Source organism: Orcinus orca, chromosome X (assembly GCF_937001465.1).
Source record: "Orcinus orca chromosome X, mOrcOrc1.1, whole genome shotgun sequence".
Classification (NCBI taxonomy): Eukaryota; Metazoa; Chordata; class Mammalia; order Artiodactyla; family Delphinidae; genus Orcinus; species Orcinus orca.
Window position 1 is genome coordinate 43260098 of NC_064580.1, and position 20578 is coordinate 43280675.

General features: G+C 39.8%; 1 protein-coding gene across 1 annotated transcript in view; it reads right to left on the reverse strand.

Moving 5' to 3' along the window:
- Positions 1-686: 686 nt before the first annotated feature.
- Positions 687-20578, reverse strand: part of ZNF182 (zinc finger protein 182) — a 28639-nt gene continuing 8747 nt past the window's right edge. The window contains exons 3-5 of the mRNA XM_033409644.2: positions 8050-8176; positions 7643-7738; positions 687-3603 (exon numbers count right to left, since the gene is read on the reverse strand). Of these exons, the coding sequence (XP_033265535.1) occupies positions 1973-3603; positions 7643-7738; positions 8050-8176 (1854 nt within the window). The 3' untranslated portion in view covers positions 687-1972. The remainder of the gene's footprint in view (positions 3604-7642; positions 7739-8049; positions 8177-20578) is intronic.

Below are 20578 nucleotides of genomic sequence, written 5' to 3' on the forward strand. Positions count from 1 at the left end.
GTTCCCTGTGCTATACAGTAAGACCTTGCTGTTTATCCATTCTCAATGTAATAGTTTGCATCTACTAAGCTTGATTCCACCACAGAGATGGCCTCAGTGAAAAACCACAATAGGGTGAGGGCCACAAATATGGTCATCCATACAGTGGGACCTCTCCTTCTGGAGCAAAAGTGCTATTACATGGACTTTGGCTGTATCCATTAAGATCATGGCTTTCAATCTGTCTCTCACCTTGGAAAATGTCACCAGCAGAGGTGTGATTTGGGGGGCAAGTTATTCAACCTCTCTGTGGATTTATGCTTTATATCTCTTGTAAAAAGAATACATACATATGCATGAATGAAGTAATTTAAGTCGTTTTAAGATATAGAAAGGCATTGGCAGGCTTTAGTACAGGATATTTTCACAGATGTCACTGTGCATACTAAATAAGAAATGTGTTCCAGTCTCAATTATTGTAGATTTACATAATGCAGTCCCAGCTGACCTTAGAATCACTTTATTTGGCAACCTCAAGAAAGCAATGCTTGTGTGCCTTTGGAACTGGCTGGATATCTGTTTTGTCTGACTGATAATTCAATTTACTCACTCTAAAAAAATGAAACTCCACATTGAGCATATCTATACTAAATGTTATGAAATCCTGCATCTAGAATCTGACTTCATTAGAATAGTAATAGAAAATATGCTTTTTAAAAAGTTTTATTTTTTGAAAAGGTAGTACATCCACATAGTACAATTTTCAAAAGTTCTGAAAGGATATACAGTTGTCTCCCTCCCATTCCTTCCCTCCAGCCACCCACTTCCCCTTCCCTTTCCCAGAGGTAATCAGGGTTCCCAGCTTCTCGTATATCTTTCCAGAGATAGTTTATGCATATACACTCAATTATGTATTCACCATTCGTTCTCCTTTTTACTTACAAATGGTAGCATATTATCCTCAGTATCCTGCACCTTGCTTTTCTAATAATGTATATTGGAGGTCATCCCACATCACTACACAAATGTTGTCCAAGTTCTCTTTAACCATTTTTCTTTTTTGTCTACCTAAAAGGTTGCTGTGCGAACATTCCATGATTTCAGGAGCCATGTGGAAAGCTTCCAATCTTTTGTTTTCACAAACAGTGCATCACTGAATACCTCTGTGTGTTCATCATTTTGTACATGCATGAGTATATACATTCCTAGAAGTGGAATTGCCGGCTCAAAAGCCATGTACATTTATGGTTTTGATTGCCTTGGAATCATTCCTCATTGAATAAGAGTTTTTCCTGGACTTGTTTGCTGGAAGTTCATGTAAGGGAAGAAATGGGGCCACATTCTAGGCAGATCAGAGTTTTTCTAACTGGAATTACTTTTGCATTTGGTAGGTTTTTCAGACTTGACTTTCCAGAGTCAGTAAATAGGGGCAGCTGTTGGGTTCTTCACAAGAACACTCCCTTCTCTTTCCCCAGCCCCTGCCAACTGCTCCTCTCATGAGTATAGACTACTTTCTGCAAATATGGCTTGTCTGAGCAATTCCTTGTTGAGGCCCCTGCCTGTCTCTCCTGAGACTCCAAATGGGTCTAGGAAACGTCCCACCTGCCCATGCTCTCTGTTACCATTGTTATGTATCTATTTGGTCTTGCACTCAGCCTAAAACTTGGCTAACAGTCCTTACCAGTGCTATCTCACATCTGCAGCCTTGACCACTCCTCTCTAGCCTTTGAAATCTCCTTGCACTGGTGCTTGATTTCCTCTGCCTCTGGCAGCCCTCTCATCAGGGTTTCAGCGATCTCCTAATTTTGTCAGATACAGAGATTACACGTCCACTTCTTTTTCTCCTAGTAGTTTTGGGCAAAGACTGAGATGGAAAGAAAAAAAGGCTGACTTTACTCCCCATATTTAAACCAGAAGTCAGAATATACTTTTAAAATGTTTACTTAAACTGACAAAACTTTCCTTCAGTGAAGATAACTGCATTGTTGACTCTCTAATGTGCAATGAGCTTAGACTTCCGGGTATGGCCTTTCCCATGGGCTTTCTTTCCTGTATGTGTTCTCTGATGTACAATAAGATTTGACTTTTGAGTAAAGGCTTTCCCACATTCTGTACACTTATAGGGTTTCTCTCCAGTATGAGTTCTCTGATGTACAGTGAACGTTGATTTTTCTCTGAAGGCTTTGCCACACTCTGTGCACGCATAGGGTTTCTCTCCTGTGTGTGTTCGCTGATGTATTATGAGCTGTGACTTCTGGCTGAAAGCTTTCCAACATACAGGACATTCATAGGGCTTCTCTCCTGTATGGATTCTCTGATGTATAATGAGCTTCGACTTTTCTCTGAAGGCTTTGCCACATTCATTACATTTATAGGGTTTTTCTTCTGTATGCGTTCTTTGATGTATAATGAGATATGATTTCTGGGAAAATGCTTTTTCACATTCATTGCATTCATAGGGCTTCTCTCCTGTATGACCTCTCTGGTGTAGCATGAGATAGGATTTCTGAGAGAATGCTTTCTCACATTCATTACATTCAAAGGGTTTCTCTCCTGAATGAGTTCTTTGATGTACACCAAGGTTTGACTTTTGGGTGAAGGTTTTCCCACACACATCACATTCATAGGGTTTCTCTCCCGTATGAGTTCGCTGATGCACAATGAGGGTTGACTTCTCGTTGAAAGACTTCCCACATTCCGTACATTTATGAGGTTTCTCTCCCGTATGAGTTCTTTGATGTATAATGAGAGTTGACTTATCACTGAAAGTTTTCTTACACTCATTACATTCATGGGGTTTCTTTCCTGTATGAGTACTATGATGTATAATTAGATCAAGCTTCTGTATGAAAGATTCCCCACATTTGGTGCATTCGTAAGTTTTTTCTCCTGTGTGGGTTTTCTGATGGACAATGAGGTTTGACTTCTGAGTGAAGGCTTTTCCACATTCATTACATTCATAAGGTTTCTCTCCCGTATGAGTCCTGTAATGTATAATGACAGTTGACTTTTCCCTGAAGGCTTTTCCACATTCTGGACACTCAAAGGGCCTCTCTCCTGTATGAGTTCTCAGGTGTATAATGAGCTGAGATTTTTGGCTAAAGGCTTTTCCACATTCTGTACATCCAAAGGGTTTCTCTCCTGTATGAGTCCTCCAATGTACAATGAGGTGTGACTTCTTGCTGAAGGTTTTCCTACATGCAGTACATTCAAAGGGTTTCTCTCCATTTTTAATTCTCTGATGTAGACTAAGACCTTTCTTTTGCCTGAGGGTCTTCCCACACTCTTTATATCCATAGGGTTTTACTCCAGGAGTTGTTTTCTCATACTCAGTATGGAAGAATAATTTTGCACATTCATTATCATGCTTCTTTCCTGCAGAGCTTCTACTAAATAAGTCTAAATTATCTACCATATTATATCCAAATGACTCAAATTTATGGGGCCTTTGTATTGAAGCAACAAGGTTTGTATTCAGATGAAGTATGTTTCCGAATTCATTATAGTCAAGGCCACTCTTGGTGGTAATTGTTTTCCTGTCAGGGAATCCAACTTGCATCAGATATTTATCTTGGTCATCCTGATGCTGTCTCTCAAACTGTTCATCAACCTGGCAGGCTTCTTCTAGAAAGAAGTACAATACACCATCTTTATACTTTGACATTATGGAATGGACCTTCTTTAGAAATGCCCTACCATATGAAAGCTGATACTGATATCTCATTTTATGAGTTCCTGGAGAATCACAGCCATCAAATCCTGTTCTTTTACTAAACTCCCACCTGCTAGCCTTTTTGTTACCCAAAACAATCTTACCCTAACATCTCAGTCTTTCTTACCTCTACTTTTACATCACTCTGGAGATATTATCACCCTTTATTTATCATATGAACTCTTAACTGTTCCTGACTTATATTATTTCCACCTAGACAGAAATACAACACTGTGACTTGTGGACTCAAATCTTACAACAATCCTGAAGCCCACATTCTCAGTAAATGAGAGAAATATCTAGAATAATTAGCCTTACAAAAACAAAGAAACCTAAATATCCTTGCCCAATTTGGATTCACCTTTGTATTCATCCAAGTTTGCATTCACAGTTCTTCAACACCACCTTCTGCTTCTGTCTACACTAATTCCACTAAAAACTCCGTCTATTATTAACTCCAAACCCTTCCTCATGTTCCGTCACTCACATAGCCCCGTCCTCCATATTTTGCTATATTCAGAATCTAGATAACTTTCAAGAAGCAGTTCAGTCTTTTCAAAAAAGCTTAATCTGATCTTCCTCAATAACTTTAACTTTCATTAACTTCTAAAGTAGTCAGTTATCTGTACCACTCATTTAGACAGTTAAAATTGCAAGGCCTTGCCTTTAATATACCATACTTCATCAATTATAAGCTGCATATTATTCCACATTTTAAAACCTCTGAATCCAGATTCACCTTACAATCAATGACATGTCATAAATTGCTGGAAAATTTTATTTCTCAGTGGTGTGTCTTAAAACCAATGGTATCCTGGACAGTAAATACTTTTTGCACATACACTGAATTTTTATTTTTTGTAGTTTAATTTTCTTCTCACCTTTTCCTAAAATTTTATATGAAAAATTTCAAACATACAGAAAAGTTGAAAGAAGAGTACAATAACTACTCATATTACCACTTAGATTTAATAACAACATTTGAGAGTAATACTGAATTTTAAAAGGGATCATGCAGCTGTGGCTTCTCTTCCTATGACTTCCTTTCTTTCCATAGTAAAGCACTAGTTCTTAACTGAGAGTGAATATCATAATCATAAGAAAAGCTTTTACAAAATACATTCAATGGGACCCAAGCTCCACCAAGGATCTACTGAATCTGGACCTCCTTAGGTGGTTAAGAAGCAACATAGCACATGTGGCTAGGGTCATAAGTTCTCTAGGCCAGGATCAAATCCTGGATCAGACTTTTACATGTTCTGTGACCTTAGGCATATTAGCTAATCTATTTGCATCTTACTTTCACACCTGGAAAACAGGAATTATAACAGTGCCCACCGAAATGTAATGTTTATGTACAGCACTTCAAATGTTTACTAGAATAACAACTACCACTATTACAATACAGCTACTACTATTATGATTGAGTCACTACATTACTATAAAAAGAAGTAAGGACTATCTCAGTATATTTAACATGTTCTTGAATTAACTGAATAAAGAAGGTGTATAAAAATAAGCACAGTAGGCTAACATTTTTCTAAGGAGGAAACAAATATATAAGTATATATTTAAAATAATATAGGCTCATACTATAAAAAACAATGGAAGGATAAATCTTTAAATTTTAACAAATGGTTACCTATGGGGGAAGGAAGAGAGAGAGTAGGATGGAGAGGGAAAGAGGCTGGACTTCTTTGAATATACCTTGTTTTCTAGGTTTGATTTTATTTTCTAGGTTTGATTTTGGAACCAAGTTAATATTTTGCAAATATTTTATATACTCATAAAGCAAAATTGAAAATAAAAGGATTCCCTAATAGTAATAAATATCCCCTCATCTGTATTTCCTAACAACCATGCTAAAAAGTCTTGATTCTCAATGGCACCAACATGATTACCTCAATTGATTCAACCCACTATACACATTCAGCAATCTCAGAATAATATTAACAATATTACCATCAGATGTAAGATTAATAAATTAAAAACCTTTAAGTCCAGAATTTGATTTGGAAATATACATTTGAATACATGTCTTTCTCTTAAAAATCTTTGTTTACGTAGTTCCTAGCTATGTCAATGAAAAGGCCTGAGAAACAATTCCCTAACATCCAAACTGTGGTCACAAAACATTATTTACCACTAAAAAGAACCAAGGCTCCTTGGAGAAATGGCTGATTCCAGGGCAGAGAAAGGAACTGTATAATATGAGCCTGGAACATCTTGTAACAACAGAAAGCAAGGAAGCTACCAAAGCCTAGGGACCCAACTTGAAGGGGTTTCCACTGGCCAGAGATAGAGCAGTTTGATTTATAAAAAGGATAAGGCAATGGATCAAAACATAAAAGTGTTTAAATCCATAAGTCCATAAATGATACTCCAAAAAGACATACTACGCTTTGAATGATGCTACAAAACCAACTCATTTTGAAAACAGATAAAGAAATGGAAAAATACATGTAACTCATATATAACCAAATACAGTTGACCCTTGAACAATGCAGGGGTTAGGGGCACTGACCTTCTGCACAGTTGAAAATCCAATTGTAACTTATAGTTGGCCCTCCATATAGGTAGTTTCTCCTCCTAGTCTGCGGTCCCACATCCGTGGATTTAACCAACTGCAGATCATCTAGCACTGTACCATTACCATTGAAAAACGCATATAAGTGGACTTGCACAGTTCAAACCTGTGTTGTTCAAGGGTCAACTGTAATAGATGGAGGGCAATCCCTCTTTATTGAAGTATTCCAGCTAATCAACAAAGAAGGAAAGTTCTTTACAGAAAAATGCCAACTTACAAATGTAGAAGGAATGATAGAAAATGCACCATTTTTCTAACCATCTTAGTAATAATTGATTCAGGCAAGAATCATCAGTGAATGTTAAAACCACCGGGTAAAAATTTTGGAGGAACAGGATATTCACACAGTTTGGCAGTTCCACAAAATGTTAACACAAACAGCTATCACATGGTCTAACAACTCCACTCCTATGTATGTTCTCAAAAGAAATGAAAATGTACATTTCAAAACTTCTACATGAATGTTCATAGCAGCATTATCTATAATACCCAAAAAGTGGAAATAACCTAAATGTCCATCAACAGATGAATGGATAAACAAAATGTGGAATATCCATACCATGAAATATCATTCCACCATAAAAAATGATGACACATGCTACAATATGGACAAACCATGAAAACATGCCAAATGAAAGAAACCAGACATAAAATTCCACATTTTGTATGGTTCCATTTATAAGAAATGTCCAGAATAGGCAAAACTATAGAGATAGAAAGTAGATTAGTGCTTGCCAGGGGATGGGGGTTGGGGAATGGAGAGTGACTGATAAGGGATAGGAGTTTCTTTGGAGGGTGATGATAATGTTCTAGAATTAGATAGTGGTGATGGTTAGACAGTATATTCTGTGAATATAATAAACATCCTGAGTTTTTGAGTTTCACTTCAAAAGAGTGAATTTTATTGTATGTTAATTATATCTTAATAAAGCTGTTGTTAAAGAGAGAATCAAGATGCTTTAGGAGAACAAATCTCATAGGAATGTCTAAACTGGATGGAATCAGGTAACCCAATCTGGGATTAGAGCATTAGTGCCTAGGCCTGTGACTCATTTGGGCCTGGCTTCAGATGAGTAGTGGGAGGTAAGAACGATAGAACTGGCAGTGCGTGGGGCCAGCGGACTGTCATTTACAAGACAACTTTATACAGGGAAATGGAGCTGTGCAGAAACTTATTGGTGAGCACCAACCTAAGGAGAGTGGTCTGGTGGGTGTAGGATAGGGGAGGGGGTGTCTTAGGTGTTCATGTCCCTGTCCTCCAACAACCATTCCTGAGATATTCCTGAAAGTCCTTTCACAGGTCCTCACCCCTGACTGACAAGCTGGGACCTCCTGTCCCCATAGCCTGAGTCAATCCCACTTACCTGGAAAGCTCCAAATTGGGATTTTTCCTTCTGGCAGGCATGGCTCTTCTACCTCCAATTTAAGGATGAGATCTGGTTTGGTAACCTGCTGCCCTGCTAATGAGAAATGATAGCAATACCTCCTTGGTCTTCAGAGCCTCTGAGAAAAAGGAAGGTGGAGTTTGGGGCAGTACAAGCGATATATCACTTGACACAATGGTCGTCAAACCAATTCAGCTGAGTTTTGAGTTCATAAACACCTTGTCAGGAAAGCAAAGGGGGAAAAGGAACTCTGATCCATGGAATTTAATGACAAACTCTTCAATCAGTTCAGAGGCCTTGGAAGTTTCCAAACTTGAGAAAGGAAAGGCGTTCTATTGGACAGAATAATCATAAACAGCAAAATTACCTGAGGAAGCCATTCTTACCCACAGAGACCAGGTTGCTGTAGGTCTCCAGCATCACATCTCTGTACAGGTTCCTCTGTGGAGGGTTCAGGTATTGCCACTCCTCCTGGGTGAAATCCACAGCCACATCCTCAAATGTCATGAGTCCCTATAATTGCACATTCTTTTATTCTAATATGCTTACCACTGGGTGATAAGGATGGAATGAATGTAGGGGAACTTCTGACTGGGTTTCCAGTTCATGATGATAATTTAATACAGGATGCCTATCAAGTTAGTGACCTACTTTGTGGGAAAAAAAAATCACAAGTCATGGTAGAGAAACTATTATATTAAATAACAGAATATTTAAGACAATGTGGCATTAGCACAAGGATAGATGGATAGACATATAGTCCAGTAGAACTAAAAAGATAATCCAAATATGTACGGACACCTGAGTTATGATAAAGTTGAAACTGCAAAACAGTAGTGACAGGATGATATTTTCAAGTAAATGTGGATGGGTTACCAGATGTCTATATGGGGACAAAAATGACATTTAACCCCCTAACTCTCACTATATACAAAAATCTGCTACAGGTAATTTGTAAATCTAATGTGAAAGGTAACACGATGAAGTGTCTGGAAAATAATATAGGAAAATGTTTTCATAAGCTTGGTGTAGGGAAAACATTCAAAAACAAGACATGAAAAGCACTACTCATAAAGGAAAAGACATACATGTTACAAGATTAAAAATACAGCAGTAAAGGCAACCTATAGATGGGGAGATTATCGGCAGCTTTCATAAGTGATAAAGCGTTCTGATCTGGAACATATAAAATAACCCCTACAAATCAAAAGACACATACAAACAATGCAGAAAAATAGACAAGAGATGTGAATAGATACTTCACTAAAAGGAAAAAATAAACATATGGACATATGTTCTATGAACATAAGAAAATATACCCAACCCTGTTAGCACTCAGGTAAATGAAAAGTTAAGCCACATTGAGACACCACTTGGCACCCACCAGAAACATTATAATTATATGACTAAAATGCCATAAGATGTGGCTTCCCTGGTGGTGCAGTGGTTGAGAGTCCGCCTGCCGATGCAGGGGACACGGGTTCGTGCCCTGGTCCGGGAAGATCCCACATGCCGCGGAGCGGCTGGGCCCATGAGCCATGGCCGCTGAGCCTGCGCGTCTGGAGCCTGTGCTCCGCAACGGGAGAGGCCACAACAGTGAGAGGCCCGCGCACTGCAAAAATAAATAAATAAATAGATAAATAAAATGCCATAAGATTGTGTTGAAATGGGAACTCGCACACGCTGTTAGTAGGAATGTTAAAAACTGGTATAACTGCTTGGGAAAACAGTTTGGCATTATTTACTAAAGTTAATGATTTGCAAACACTATGACCCAGAAATTCTACTCTTAGGTGCACACTTTAGAGAAAATCATGCACGTGTGCTCTAGAAAACAAGTAGGATGTTCACAGAAGCACTATTTCTAATACTAAGTTGTGGGAAAAATCCAAATGTCCCTCAAAAATACAGTAGGTAAATTGTGGCACAATCTTTCAAAGGAATACTATGTGGTAATGAAAAGGAATGAACTACAGCTGCATATCCAACATAGATGAATGTCACAATTGTACTAATGAGCAAAAGAATCCAGCCACAAAAGAGCACATACTGCATAATTCTATTTATATACAGTAAGAGAACAGGCAAGCCTAATCCATGATGTCAGAAGTTAGGAGAGTGATTACATTTGAGGCTGATATTGATTGAAAGAGGGCATGAAGGGGGATTTAGGTCGTGATTTATGTTATAATCTTCACGTTGACCTGGGGGTGGCTCCACAGTGTGTCCACTTTGTGATAATTCATCAAGCTGTACACTTATAAACTGTACTTCATGTATGTTATAATTAAAGGTACTTTATATCTTTATACTTAAAATTATTTTTGACAAATGCAAAGGCACTTTAATGGAAAATGGGAGTTCCCAGTTCAACAAATGGTGCTGGAACAACTGGATATCCATATGCCAAAAAATAAAAATAAAAAAAGAACTTCAATCCATATCTCCAACATATATAAAAATTAACTCAAAATGGATCACAGACCTACATGTAAAATCTAAACCTATAAAATTTTTAGAAGAAAATATAAGAGAAAATCTTTTTAACCTTAGGTTTACCAAGTATTTCTTTGATGTGACACCAAAATTCAAAAGACACTGTTAAAAGAATAAAAAGCCATGGAACAGGAGAAAATATTTACAAATCATATACCCGACAAAGAAGCTGTATTGAGAATACATAAGAACTAGAACTCTCAAAACTGAAAAAAAAAAAAGCAAAAGAGACATACTTTACCAAAGATATATAAATGGGAAATAAGCACATACAAAGATGCTCAACATCATTAGCCATGAGGAAACTACAAATCAAAACCACAATGAGCTACCACTACATACATATCAGAATGGGAAAAGAAACTGACAATGCCAAGTGCTGGTGATGTGGAACAACTGGAAGTCTCATTTATCATAGATAGGGATGCAAATGGAACAGCCACTTTGGAACAGTTTTCTAGTTTCTTATGAAGTTAAGCATATACTCCCATAGGACCTGCAATCCCACTCACAGGTATATTTACCCAAGTGGAAAGAAAACTTATGTAAACCCAAAAACCTGTACATGAACATTTATATAGCAGGTATATTTGTAATCACCAAAATATGGAAACAACCCAAATGTTTTTCAACCAGTGAGTGAAAAACAAACTGTAATCTATACAATGTAATACTACTCAACAAGAAAACTGAAAGAACTAATGATACATGCAACAACATGGGTGAACCTCAAATGTATTACCCTAAGTGAAAGAAGCCAGACTCAACAAGCTACATACTGTATTATTCCATTTATATAACATGGGAAAGGCAAAACTATAGAGACCAAAAATATATCAGTGATTACAAGGGGCCAGGGTGCGGCCAGGGGTTGACTACAAAGGGGAAATACAGTTGACCCTTGACAACACAGATTGACAATCTGACAACACAGATTTGAACTACATGGGTCCACTTATATGCAGATTTCTTTCAGTAAATATATTGGAAAAATTTTTGGAGATTTGCAACAATTTGAAAAAACTCACAGATGAATTGCATAGCCTAGAAATATTGAAAATATTAAGAAAAATTTAGGAATGTCATGAAAGCATAAAATATATATAGATACTATTCTATCCTTACATAGGCATATGGTGATATTTATATAAAATTAATAATGTGTTAGTTTTCCTACTATTTTATAACTTTGCTTTCAAAGAATTTCATTACCATACAGTATGCCCTTGTCTCTCATAATTGGAGAAACTGCTTATCAGCCTATCATCACAGGTAAGTGGGTTTTTAAAAAATATAACAATGTTTCCAATACTGTATTATGAATATGACTGTAATACTGTATGCCATAAAATTATATAACCATTCATTAGTATATAGGCTAAGCTACCATGAAGCAATCATATCGACTACACTATGCTACCATAAAGCAATCATATTGCTGCTTCGTTATCAATGTATAAATCGTTATAACTGTAAATAAATATGAATTTTTCATATTATCTTTTCATTGTTGATATCGTGTTAATAATCTGTATAACATCTACAGTATTTTGTATCATATAAGACAATATTAATGTAGGTACTGACAGACGTGATTCATCTTGTAAACAGACGACACAAACTTAAGTATCGACAAATACAGTGCAGTACTGAACATGTATTTTCTCTTCCTTATGATTTTCTTAATGACATTTCCTTATCTCTAGCTTACTTTATTGTAAGAATACAGTATTTAATACATATAACATACAAAATATGTGTTAATAGACTGTTTATGTTATTGGTAAAGCTTTTGATCAACACTAGGCTATTAGCAGTTAAATTTTGATGGAGTCCAAAGTTATACGTAAATTTTCAACTGTGCAGGGAGCTGGAACCACTAACCCCCGAGTTTCCAAGGGTCAACTGTATTGGGAGGCGATAGAACTGTTCTACATCTTCATTGTGGCAGTGTCAAAACTTGCAGAGTTTGCCAAAAGATGAAGAACTGTACACTGAAGGCCTATTTTACTGTATACAGATTATACCTTAATTTTTTATTAAAAAAATTAAGGTTCCTCCAGGTAATTTGGAATAACTTCACCTGTTAAAGGTGAAGTAGTTAAATCCAAATCTCTTCACATATCCTCCAAACAACTATACAGATCAATATGAAGAACAAATAAAACTACACATAACCTATACCTTCAGTATAACTTATAATAGAAAATAGAGAGTACTATACACATTTCTAATTACCTATGATTGAAAAACAAATACCAAATTCCAGCTCAGCTGGCTTTCAAATTACTGCCACAAACCTTTCTGGAGTGTGAGAAGGGTATGAAGAAAACAGTCAAGAGAACAGAGAGGGGAGCAGAGAACCTAAGAATGAGCTGAAATCAAAGCTTAGAAAGAGAAAATCTACCATAAGTATAAAAACACTGAAAAGTGGGCTAGATCAGTCACAGCACCAGCTATAAGAACGGTATATGGGACCCAAGGTGGCAATCACAAAAAAGCATCACCTCCAAGGGAGCAGATGATAAAAAGGAATGAGGAAGAACCATGTGGAGATTGGGTTGTAAAGGGGAAAAGCTAGAGGGGGAAACTGAAGGTCATGTGAGACAAAAAATGACCTAAACAAACTAAAACAAGTCAGAGCACACACAAGGGGCCCCTCCACAGTGCCAAAAGAAAGTCTCCATTAAGGGAACTGCAGTTTGCCTCACTGACAAAAGAGGGGGCTCTTGAGCCAAGAATCGTGCAAGTCACCACAACCTCCAACAGTCCTTAAAAAGATGAAAACAGTGTGCATCCATTCAAAGCTTGAGAACAACAGAAAATGAGAAAATATTTCAGGTGATAAGAAATTCACCCCACAATGGCATTAGCAAAATGACAGAGTAGGTAGCTCCCAGCCCTTAGCTTCTCTCCCACTACCACCCCAAAAATGAAAATTAAAAAGCAAAAAAGTGTCAGACCCAACTTTGTCAAAACTCTGGAAAACAAAGGTTTGCAGTAACCACATGGAATCAAGAAAAAGGCAACTTAAAAGACATCAGGAGGGCTTCCCTGGTGGCGCAGTGGTTGAGAGTCCGCCTGCCGATGCAGGGGACGCAGGTTCATGCCCCAGTCCGGGAGGATCCCACATGCCGCGGAGCAGCTGGGCCTGTGAGCCATGGCCGCTGAGCCTGTGCTCCGCAACGGGAGAGGCCACAGCAGTGAGAGGCCCGCGTACCGCCAAAAATAAATAAATAAATAAAAGACATCAGGAAGACTTCATGGCATCTTTACTTGCCCGTCTCCTAAGAGACAACAGTCTTGAAGCAGCAGCAGCCAATGTTCCCCATGTGGGACCCCCAACCCCTAATTCTAAAGGAAGCAGAGCAGACCTTATTCACAAATTAGTGTGTGTCTGTTCTAACCTGTCTGGGGCTACCAGAAAGACTGATGCAAGGTGCTCCTCTCTGTTTCACCTAACTCTGAACTCAGGCCAGAAAGCAGTAGGCATTGCTCTTAAAGGCTGCAAGGCAAACTAACAATCCAGAGATGCCTGGGGCAAAAGATTACAGTCCAGACAGACAACAGACTGCCTAAGGCCTGAGAGGAAATACTGGGGGGGGGGATCCTTTGGGAAATTAGGACATTCAAAAGCACCCATGTACAGGGGAATGTAGAAAGCCACACATATGCCCAGGATAAGACTCATGCTCACAAGAGACCTTAGAAGACTCTAACTGCTCTAATTCTTCCTGAGCATAGAAAAATGAAAAGCTTCCAAATTTGTACGAGAACTGAGTATAAATTTGACACATAAACTCATTTAAGGTTGTACAAAATAGGAAAATGCAGACTAATCTCACTTATGAACAACAGTGCAAAAAATCCTAAATAAAATACAGTTAACCCTTGAACAACATGGGGGTTAATCTACGTATAACTTATAGTCAGCCCTCCATATCAGTGGTTTTCCACATCTGTGGATTCACCAAACCTGGACTGTGTAGTACTGAAGTATTTACTATTGAAAAACATCCACATATAAGTGGACCCAAACAGTTCAAACCCATGTTGTCCAAGGGTCAACTGTATAAGCAAAAGGAATAGATCCACATGACCAATTAAAATTTATTCCAGGCATACAATGATAGTTCAATATTAGAAGATTCATTAACATAAATCACCATTAAACAGACCTAAAGAGAAAACTTACATGATTAATCTAATTAATATAAGAAATGCTGATACAAAAATATTGAAACAGAATTCAATACCCAATCCCAATTTAAAAAAAAAACAGTAAAGATTAGAATAAATGGTAATTTCCTTAAAATAACCAGATAGGAAGGAAGGGAGGGAGGGAGGGAGGGAGAGAGAGAGAGAGGGAGGGAGGGAGGGAGGGAGGGAGGGAGGGAGGGAGGGAGGGAGGGAGGGAAGGAGGGAGGGAGGGAGGGAGGGAGGTAGGAAGGAAGGAAGGAAGGAAGGAAGGAAGTTTTACATAGGGGCCTTGAGTCACCATGAATAGCATAACGATGTAAGTTTAGGTGGGGGCTGGCCACACCAGAAAGATCAACCACATGATTTAGGGTGGGGGCTTTGGGTCACTCCCAGAGGGGCTGGAGACAGACAGCAGCCACATGGACAATCATGCCTATAAAATGAAGCCCTAATTAAAAACTCTGGGGGACTTCCCTGGTGGTCCAATGGCTAAGGCTCCACGCTCCCAATACAGGGGACCCAGGTTCGATCCCTGGTCTTGGAACTAGATCCCACATGCCGCAACTAAAGATCCTGCAGGCTGCAACTAAAAGATCCTGCATGCGGCAGTGAAGATCCCGAGTGCCACAACTAAGACCTGGTGCAGCCAAAATAAATAAATAAGTAAATGTTTACAAACAAACAAACAAAAAACTCTGAACACCAAGGATCACAAGAGCTTCCCTGGTTGACAGAACTCCATGTGTACTATCACACATCAATGCCAACCACACAAAGTCATGCACCCTGACTCCATGGGGAGAGAAAAATGGAAGCTCCATGTTTGGTACTTTCTGGGGCTCTGCCCTATGTACTTCTTCCCTTGGCAGGTTCCAATCTGTATCCTTCCCCTGTAAAAAGCCATAACCATGAGTATAACAGTTTTCAGTGAGTTCTGTGAGTCCCTCCAGTGAATTGTCAAACCCAAGGGTGACCTTGGGGACCCCCAAACTTGTAATTGGTGTCAGAAGTGAGGGTGGTCTCTTATTGGGACAGTTCCCTCTAACTTCAGAGTTGTCCAACTCTTCATAGATAGAATGACAGAAAGTCACAAACATGTAGTTATCCCTAAGTTATTTTATAAATTTCATGTGATCCCAATTTAAAAAACAAGCTTTTTAATGGTACTAAACAAGGTAGTACTAAAGATCATATCAAAAAATAAATGTGCAACAATAGCTAGAAAAGTCTGGAAAAGAAAAACTGTGAGGAAGGGAGTAGCCCTACCAAATACCAGAACATACTCTGATACAGGCATTCTCTTAAAGCACAGGGTGAAAGACACACTTTTTAATAAGTGGTGCTGGGTCAACTGGAAAGCAATTTGGGAAAGGCTAAATTGGATCCATACCTCATTACATACACAAGTATAAACACCAAATGGATCGGGGGCTAAATGTAAAAAACGGAAACCAAACAAAGTACTAGAAGAAAGCATGGGTGAATGTCCATATAACCTGAATGGAGGGAAAGACTTTCTAACTATGAATAAAAATTCAGATGTAATAAAAGATTAATAAATACAACCACAAAAATATAAAAACACTTTGGTAAGTCCAAAGACAAATGACAAACCAGTGGGGGAAATCTGTTGCAACATATATCACAAATAAAGATTGTTGTAACATATATCACAGATAAAGATTAATATCCTTAATATATAAAGAACTCTTAAAAATCAAAGGGAAAAGAAGAACAAATATGTGATAGAAAATTAGACAAAAAATATAAGACAATTAACAAGAGATATAAAAATGGCTCTTATAGATATTTTATTTATTTTTTGGCTGCACTATGAGCTTGCAGGATCTTAGTTCCCCAACTAGGAACTGAACCTGGGGCCATGGCAGTGAAAGCGCCGAGTCCTAACCACTGGATCGCCAGGGAACTCCTGTAAATGGCTCTTAAATATATGAAATTACATTCAACTTTACTCATAATAATAGTAATGCTAATTAAAACTATACAGACATACCTTTTCTTACCTAGCAGATTAGAAAAACTTAAAAGCCAGACAATATACTCTGTTGGTACAGCCATAGAGAAATAGGTACTATCACACATTGTTGGTGGGAATGTGAAACAGTACAACCCTTATGGAAGGGAATTTAGCAATATCTAATAAATTGTGTTTACCCTTTGACCTATCAATGCCACTTGTAGGAATTTACATAGAAGATATACTTGCACAAAAAGGAAACAACATATGCACAATATATTTCATTTCAGCATTATTATTATTTTTTTTTGGGGTACGCGGGCCTCTCACTGTTGTGGCCCTCTCCCATTGCAGAGCACAGGCTCCAGACGCACAGGCTCAGCGGCCATAACTCACGGGCCCAGCCACTCCGCGGCATGTGGGATCTTCCCGGACCGGGGCATGAACCCGTGTTCCCTGCATCGGCAGGCGGACTCTCAACCACTGTGCCACCAGGGAAGCCCCAGCATTATTCTTAATTACAAAATACTGAAACAACCAAAATTCACATGTATATAGGAGAATGGTTGAACAAACTGGTACATCCACTAATAGAATACTATACAGCTATAAAAATGAACGAGTCACATAAACAGAACAATCCAAAGTTCGTATGAAATCACAAAAGACCCTGAATAGACAAAGCAATCTTGAGAAAGGACAACAAAGCTGGCAGCATCACACACCCTAATTTCAAACTATATTACAAAGCTATAGTAATCAAAATAGTATGGTACTTGCATAAAAACAGAACATAGATCAATGGAACAGAATAGAAGGCCCAGAAATAATCCCATGCATAAATGGTCAATTAATTTATGACAAAGGAGCCAAGACTATACAATGGGGAAAAGACAGCCTCTTCAATAAATTCTAAAATAAACTGTGTTGGGAAAACTGGACAGCCACATGCAAAAGAATGAAACTGGAGCACTATCTTATACTATGTGCAAAAATTAACTCAAAATGGATTAAAGACTTGAACATAAGACCCCAAACCATAAAATTCCTAGAATAAAACATAGGTAGTAAGCTCCTTGACACTGGTCTCGGTAATGATTTTTTTTTGGATTTGACACCAAAAGCAAGGCAACAAAAGCAAAACTCAACAAATAGGACTACATTGAAAAAAAAGAGCTTCAGTACACCAAAGGAATCCATCAACAAAATGAAAAGGCAACCTACCAGATAGGAGAAAACATCTGCAAATCATATAATTGATAAGGGGTTAATATCCAAAATATATAAAGAACTCACATAACTCAGTATCAAAAAAACGAACAACCCAATTAAAAAATAAGCAGAGGGGGTTTCCCTGGTGGCGCAGTGGTTGAGAGTCCGCCTGCCGATGCAGGGGACATGGGTTCGTGCCCCGGTCTGGGAAGATCCCACATGCCACAGAGCGGCTGGGCCTGTGAGCCATGGCCGCTGAGCCTGCACGTCTGGAGCCTGTGCTCCACAAAGGGAGAGGCCACAACAGTGAGATGCCCGCGTACCACAAAAAAAAAAAAAAAAAAGCAGAGGACCTGAATAGACATTTTTCCAAAGAATACATACAGATGGCCAACAGGAACATTAGAAGATGCACTAATCATCAGAGAAATGCAAATCAAAACTACAATGACCTATCATCTCACACCTGTCAGAATGGCCATTATCAAAGAGACAAGCAATAGCAAGTGTCAGCAAGGATGTGGAGAAAAGGGAATCCTTGTGCACTGTTAGTGAGAATGTAAATTGGTGCAGCCATTAGGGAAAACAGTATACAGGTCCTTCAAAAAATTAAAAATAGGGCTTCCCTGCTGGCGCAGTGGTTGAGAGTCTGCCTGCCAATGCAGGGGACACGGGTTCGTGCCCCGGCCCGGAAGGATACCACATGCCACGGAGCGGCTAGGCCCGTGAGCCATGGCCACTAAGCCTGTGTGTCCGGAGGCTGTGCTGCACAATGGGAGAGGCCACAACAGTGAGAGGCCCGCATACCGCAAAAAAAAAACAATTAAAAATAAAATACCATATGATCCAGCAATTCCACTTCTGGGTATTTATTCAAAAGGAAACAAAAACACTGACTGGAAAAGATATTTGCACCTTCATGTTCACTGCAGCATTATTTCCAATAGCCAAGACAAGGACTCAACCTAAGTGTCCATGGCTGGATCAATGGATTAAGAAAATGTGATAAGGAGGCTAGGAAGATGGCGGAAGAGTAAGATGCGGAGATCACCTTCCTCCCCACAGATACACCAGAAATACATCTACACGTGGAACAACTCCTACAGTACACCTACTCAAGGCTGGCAGAAGACCTCAGACCTCCCAAAAGGCAAGAAACTCCCCACGTACCTGGGTAGGGCAAAAGAAAAAAGAATAAACAGAGACAAAAGAATAGGGACGGGGCCCACACCAGTGGGAGGGAGCTATGAAGGAGGAAAGGTTTCCACACACTAGGAAGGCCCTTCACAGGCAGACTGCGGGTGGCGGAGGGGGGAGCTTCGGAGTCACGGAGGAGATCACAGCCACAGGGGTGCGGAGGGCAAAGCGGAGAGATTCCCGCACAGAGGAGCGGTGCCAACTGGCACTCACCAACCCAAGAGCCATCTCTGCTCACCCGCCGGGGCGGGCGGGGGCTGGGAGCTGAGGCTTGGGCTTCGGAGATCGGATCCCAGGGAGAGGACCGGGGTTGGCGACGCGAACACAGCCTGAAGGGGTTAGTGCACCCCTTCAGTGCACTAACCGGGAGGGAGTCCAGGAAAAGGTCTGGACCTGCTGAAGAGGCAAGAAACATTTTCTTCCCTCTTTGTTTCCTGGTGCACGAGAAGAGGAGATTCAGAGCGCCGTTTAAAGGACTCCAGAGACGGGCGCGAGCCACGGCTATCAGCACAGACCCCAGAGACGGGCATGAGACGCTAAGGCCACTGCTGCCACCACCAAGAAGCCTGTGTGCGAGCACAGGTCACTATTCCCACCTCCCCTAACGGGAGCCTGTGCAGCCCGCCACTGCCAGGGTCCCGTGATCCAGGGACAACGTCCCCGGGAGAACGCATGGTGCGCCTCAGGCCGGTGCAACGTCAGACCGGCCTCTGCCGTCACAGGATTGCCCTGCATCCATGCCCCTCCCTCCCCCCGGTCTGAGTGAGCCAGAGCCCCTGAATCAGCGGCACCTTTAACCCCGTCCTGTCTGAGCGAAGAATAGACGCCCTCCGGCGACCTATATGCAGAGGCAGTGCCAAATCCAAAGCAGAGCCCCGGGAGCTGAGCGAACAAAGAAGAGAGGGAAATTTCTCCCAGCAGCCTCAGGAGCAGTGGATTAAATCTCCACAATCAACTTGATGTACCCTGCAACTGTGGAATACATGAATAGACAACGAATCATCTCAAATTGAGGAGGTGGACTTTGAGAGCAAGATATATTATTTTTTCCCCTTTTCCTCTTTTTGTGAGTCTGTATGTGTATGCTTCTGTGTGAGATTTCGTCTGTATAGCTTTGCTTTCACCATTTGTCCTAGGGTTCTGTCCATCCATTTTTTGTTTTTTTTTTACTTAAAAATCTTTTTTCTTAATAATTATCTTTTATTTTAATAACTTTATTTTATTTTATCTTACTTTATTTTATTTTATTTTATCCTCTTTCTTTCTCTTCCTTCCTTCCTTCCTTCCTTCCTTTCTTTCTTTCTTTTCTTTCTTTCTTTCTACTTTTTCTCCCTTTTATTCTGAGCCGTGTGGATGAATGGCTCTTGATGCTGCAACCAAGAGTCAGTGCTCTGCCTCTGAGGTGGGAGAGCCAACTTCAGGACACTGGTCCACAAGAGACCTCCCAGATCCATGTAATATCAAACAGTGAAAATCTCCCAGAGATCTCCATCTCAACACCAACACCCAGCTTCACTCAACGACCAGCAAGCTACAGTGCTGGACACCCTATGCCAAACAACTAGCAACACAGGAACACAACCCCACCCATTAGCAGGGAGGCTGCCTAAAATCATAATAAGGCCACAGACACCCCAAAACACACCACCAGATGTGGAACTACCCACCAGAAAGACAAGATCCCGCCTCATCCACCAGAACACAGGCACTAGTCCCCTCCGCCAGGAAGCCTACACAACCCACTGAACCAACTTTAGCCACTGGGGACAGACACAAAAAACAAAGGGAACTACGAACCTGCAGCCTGCAAAAATGAGACCCCAAACACAGTA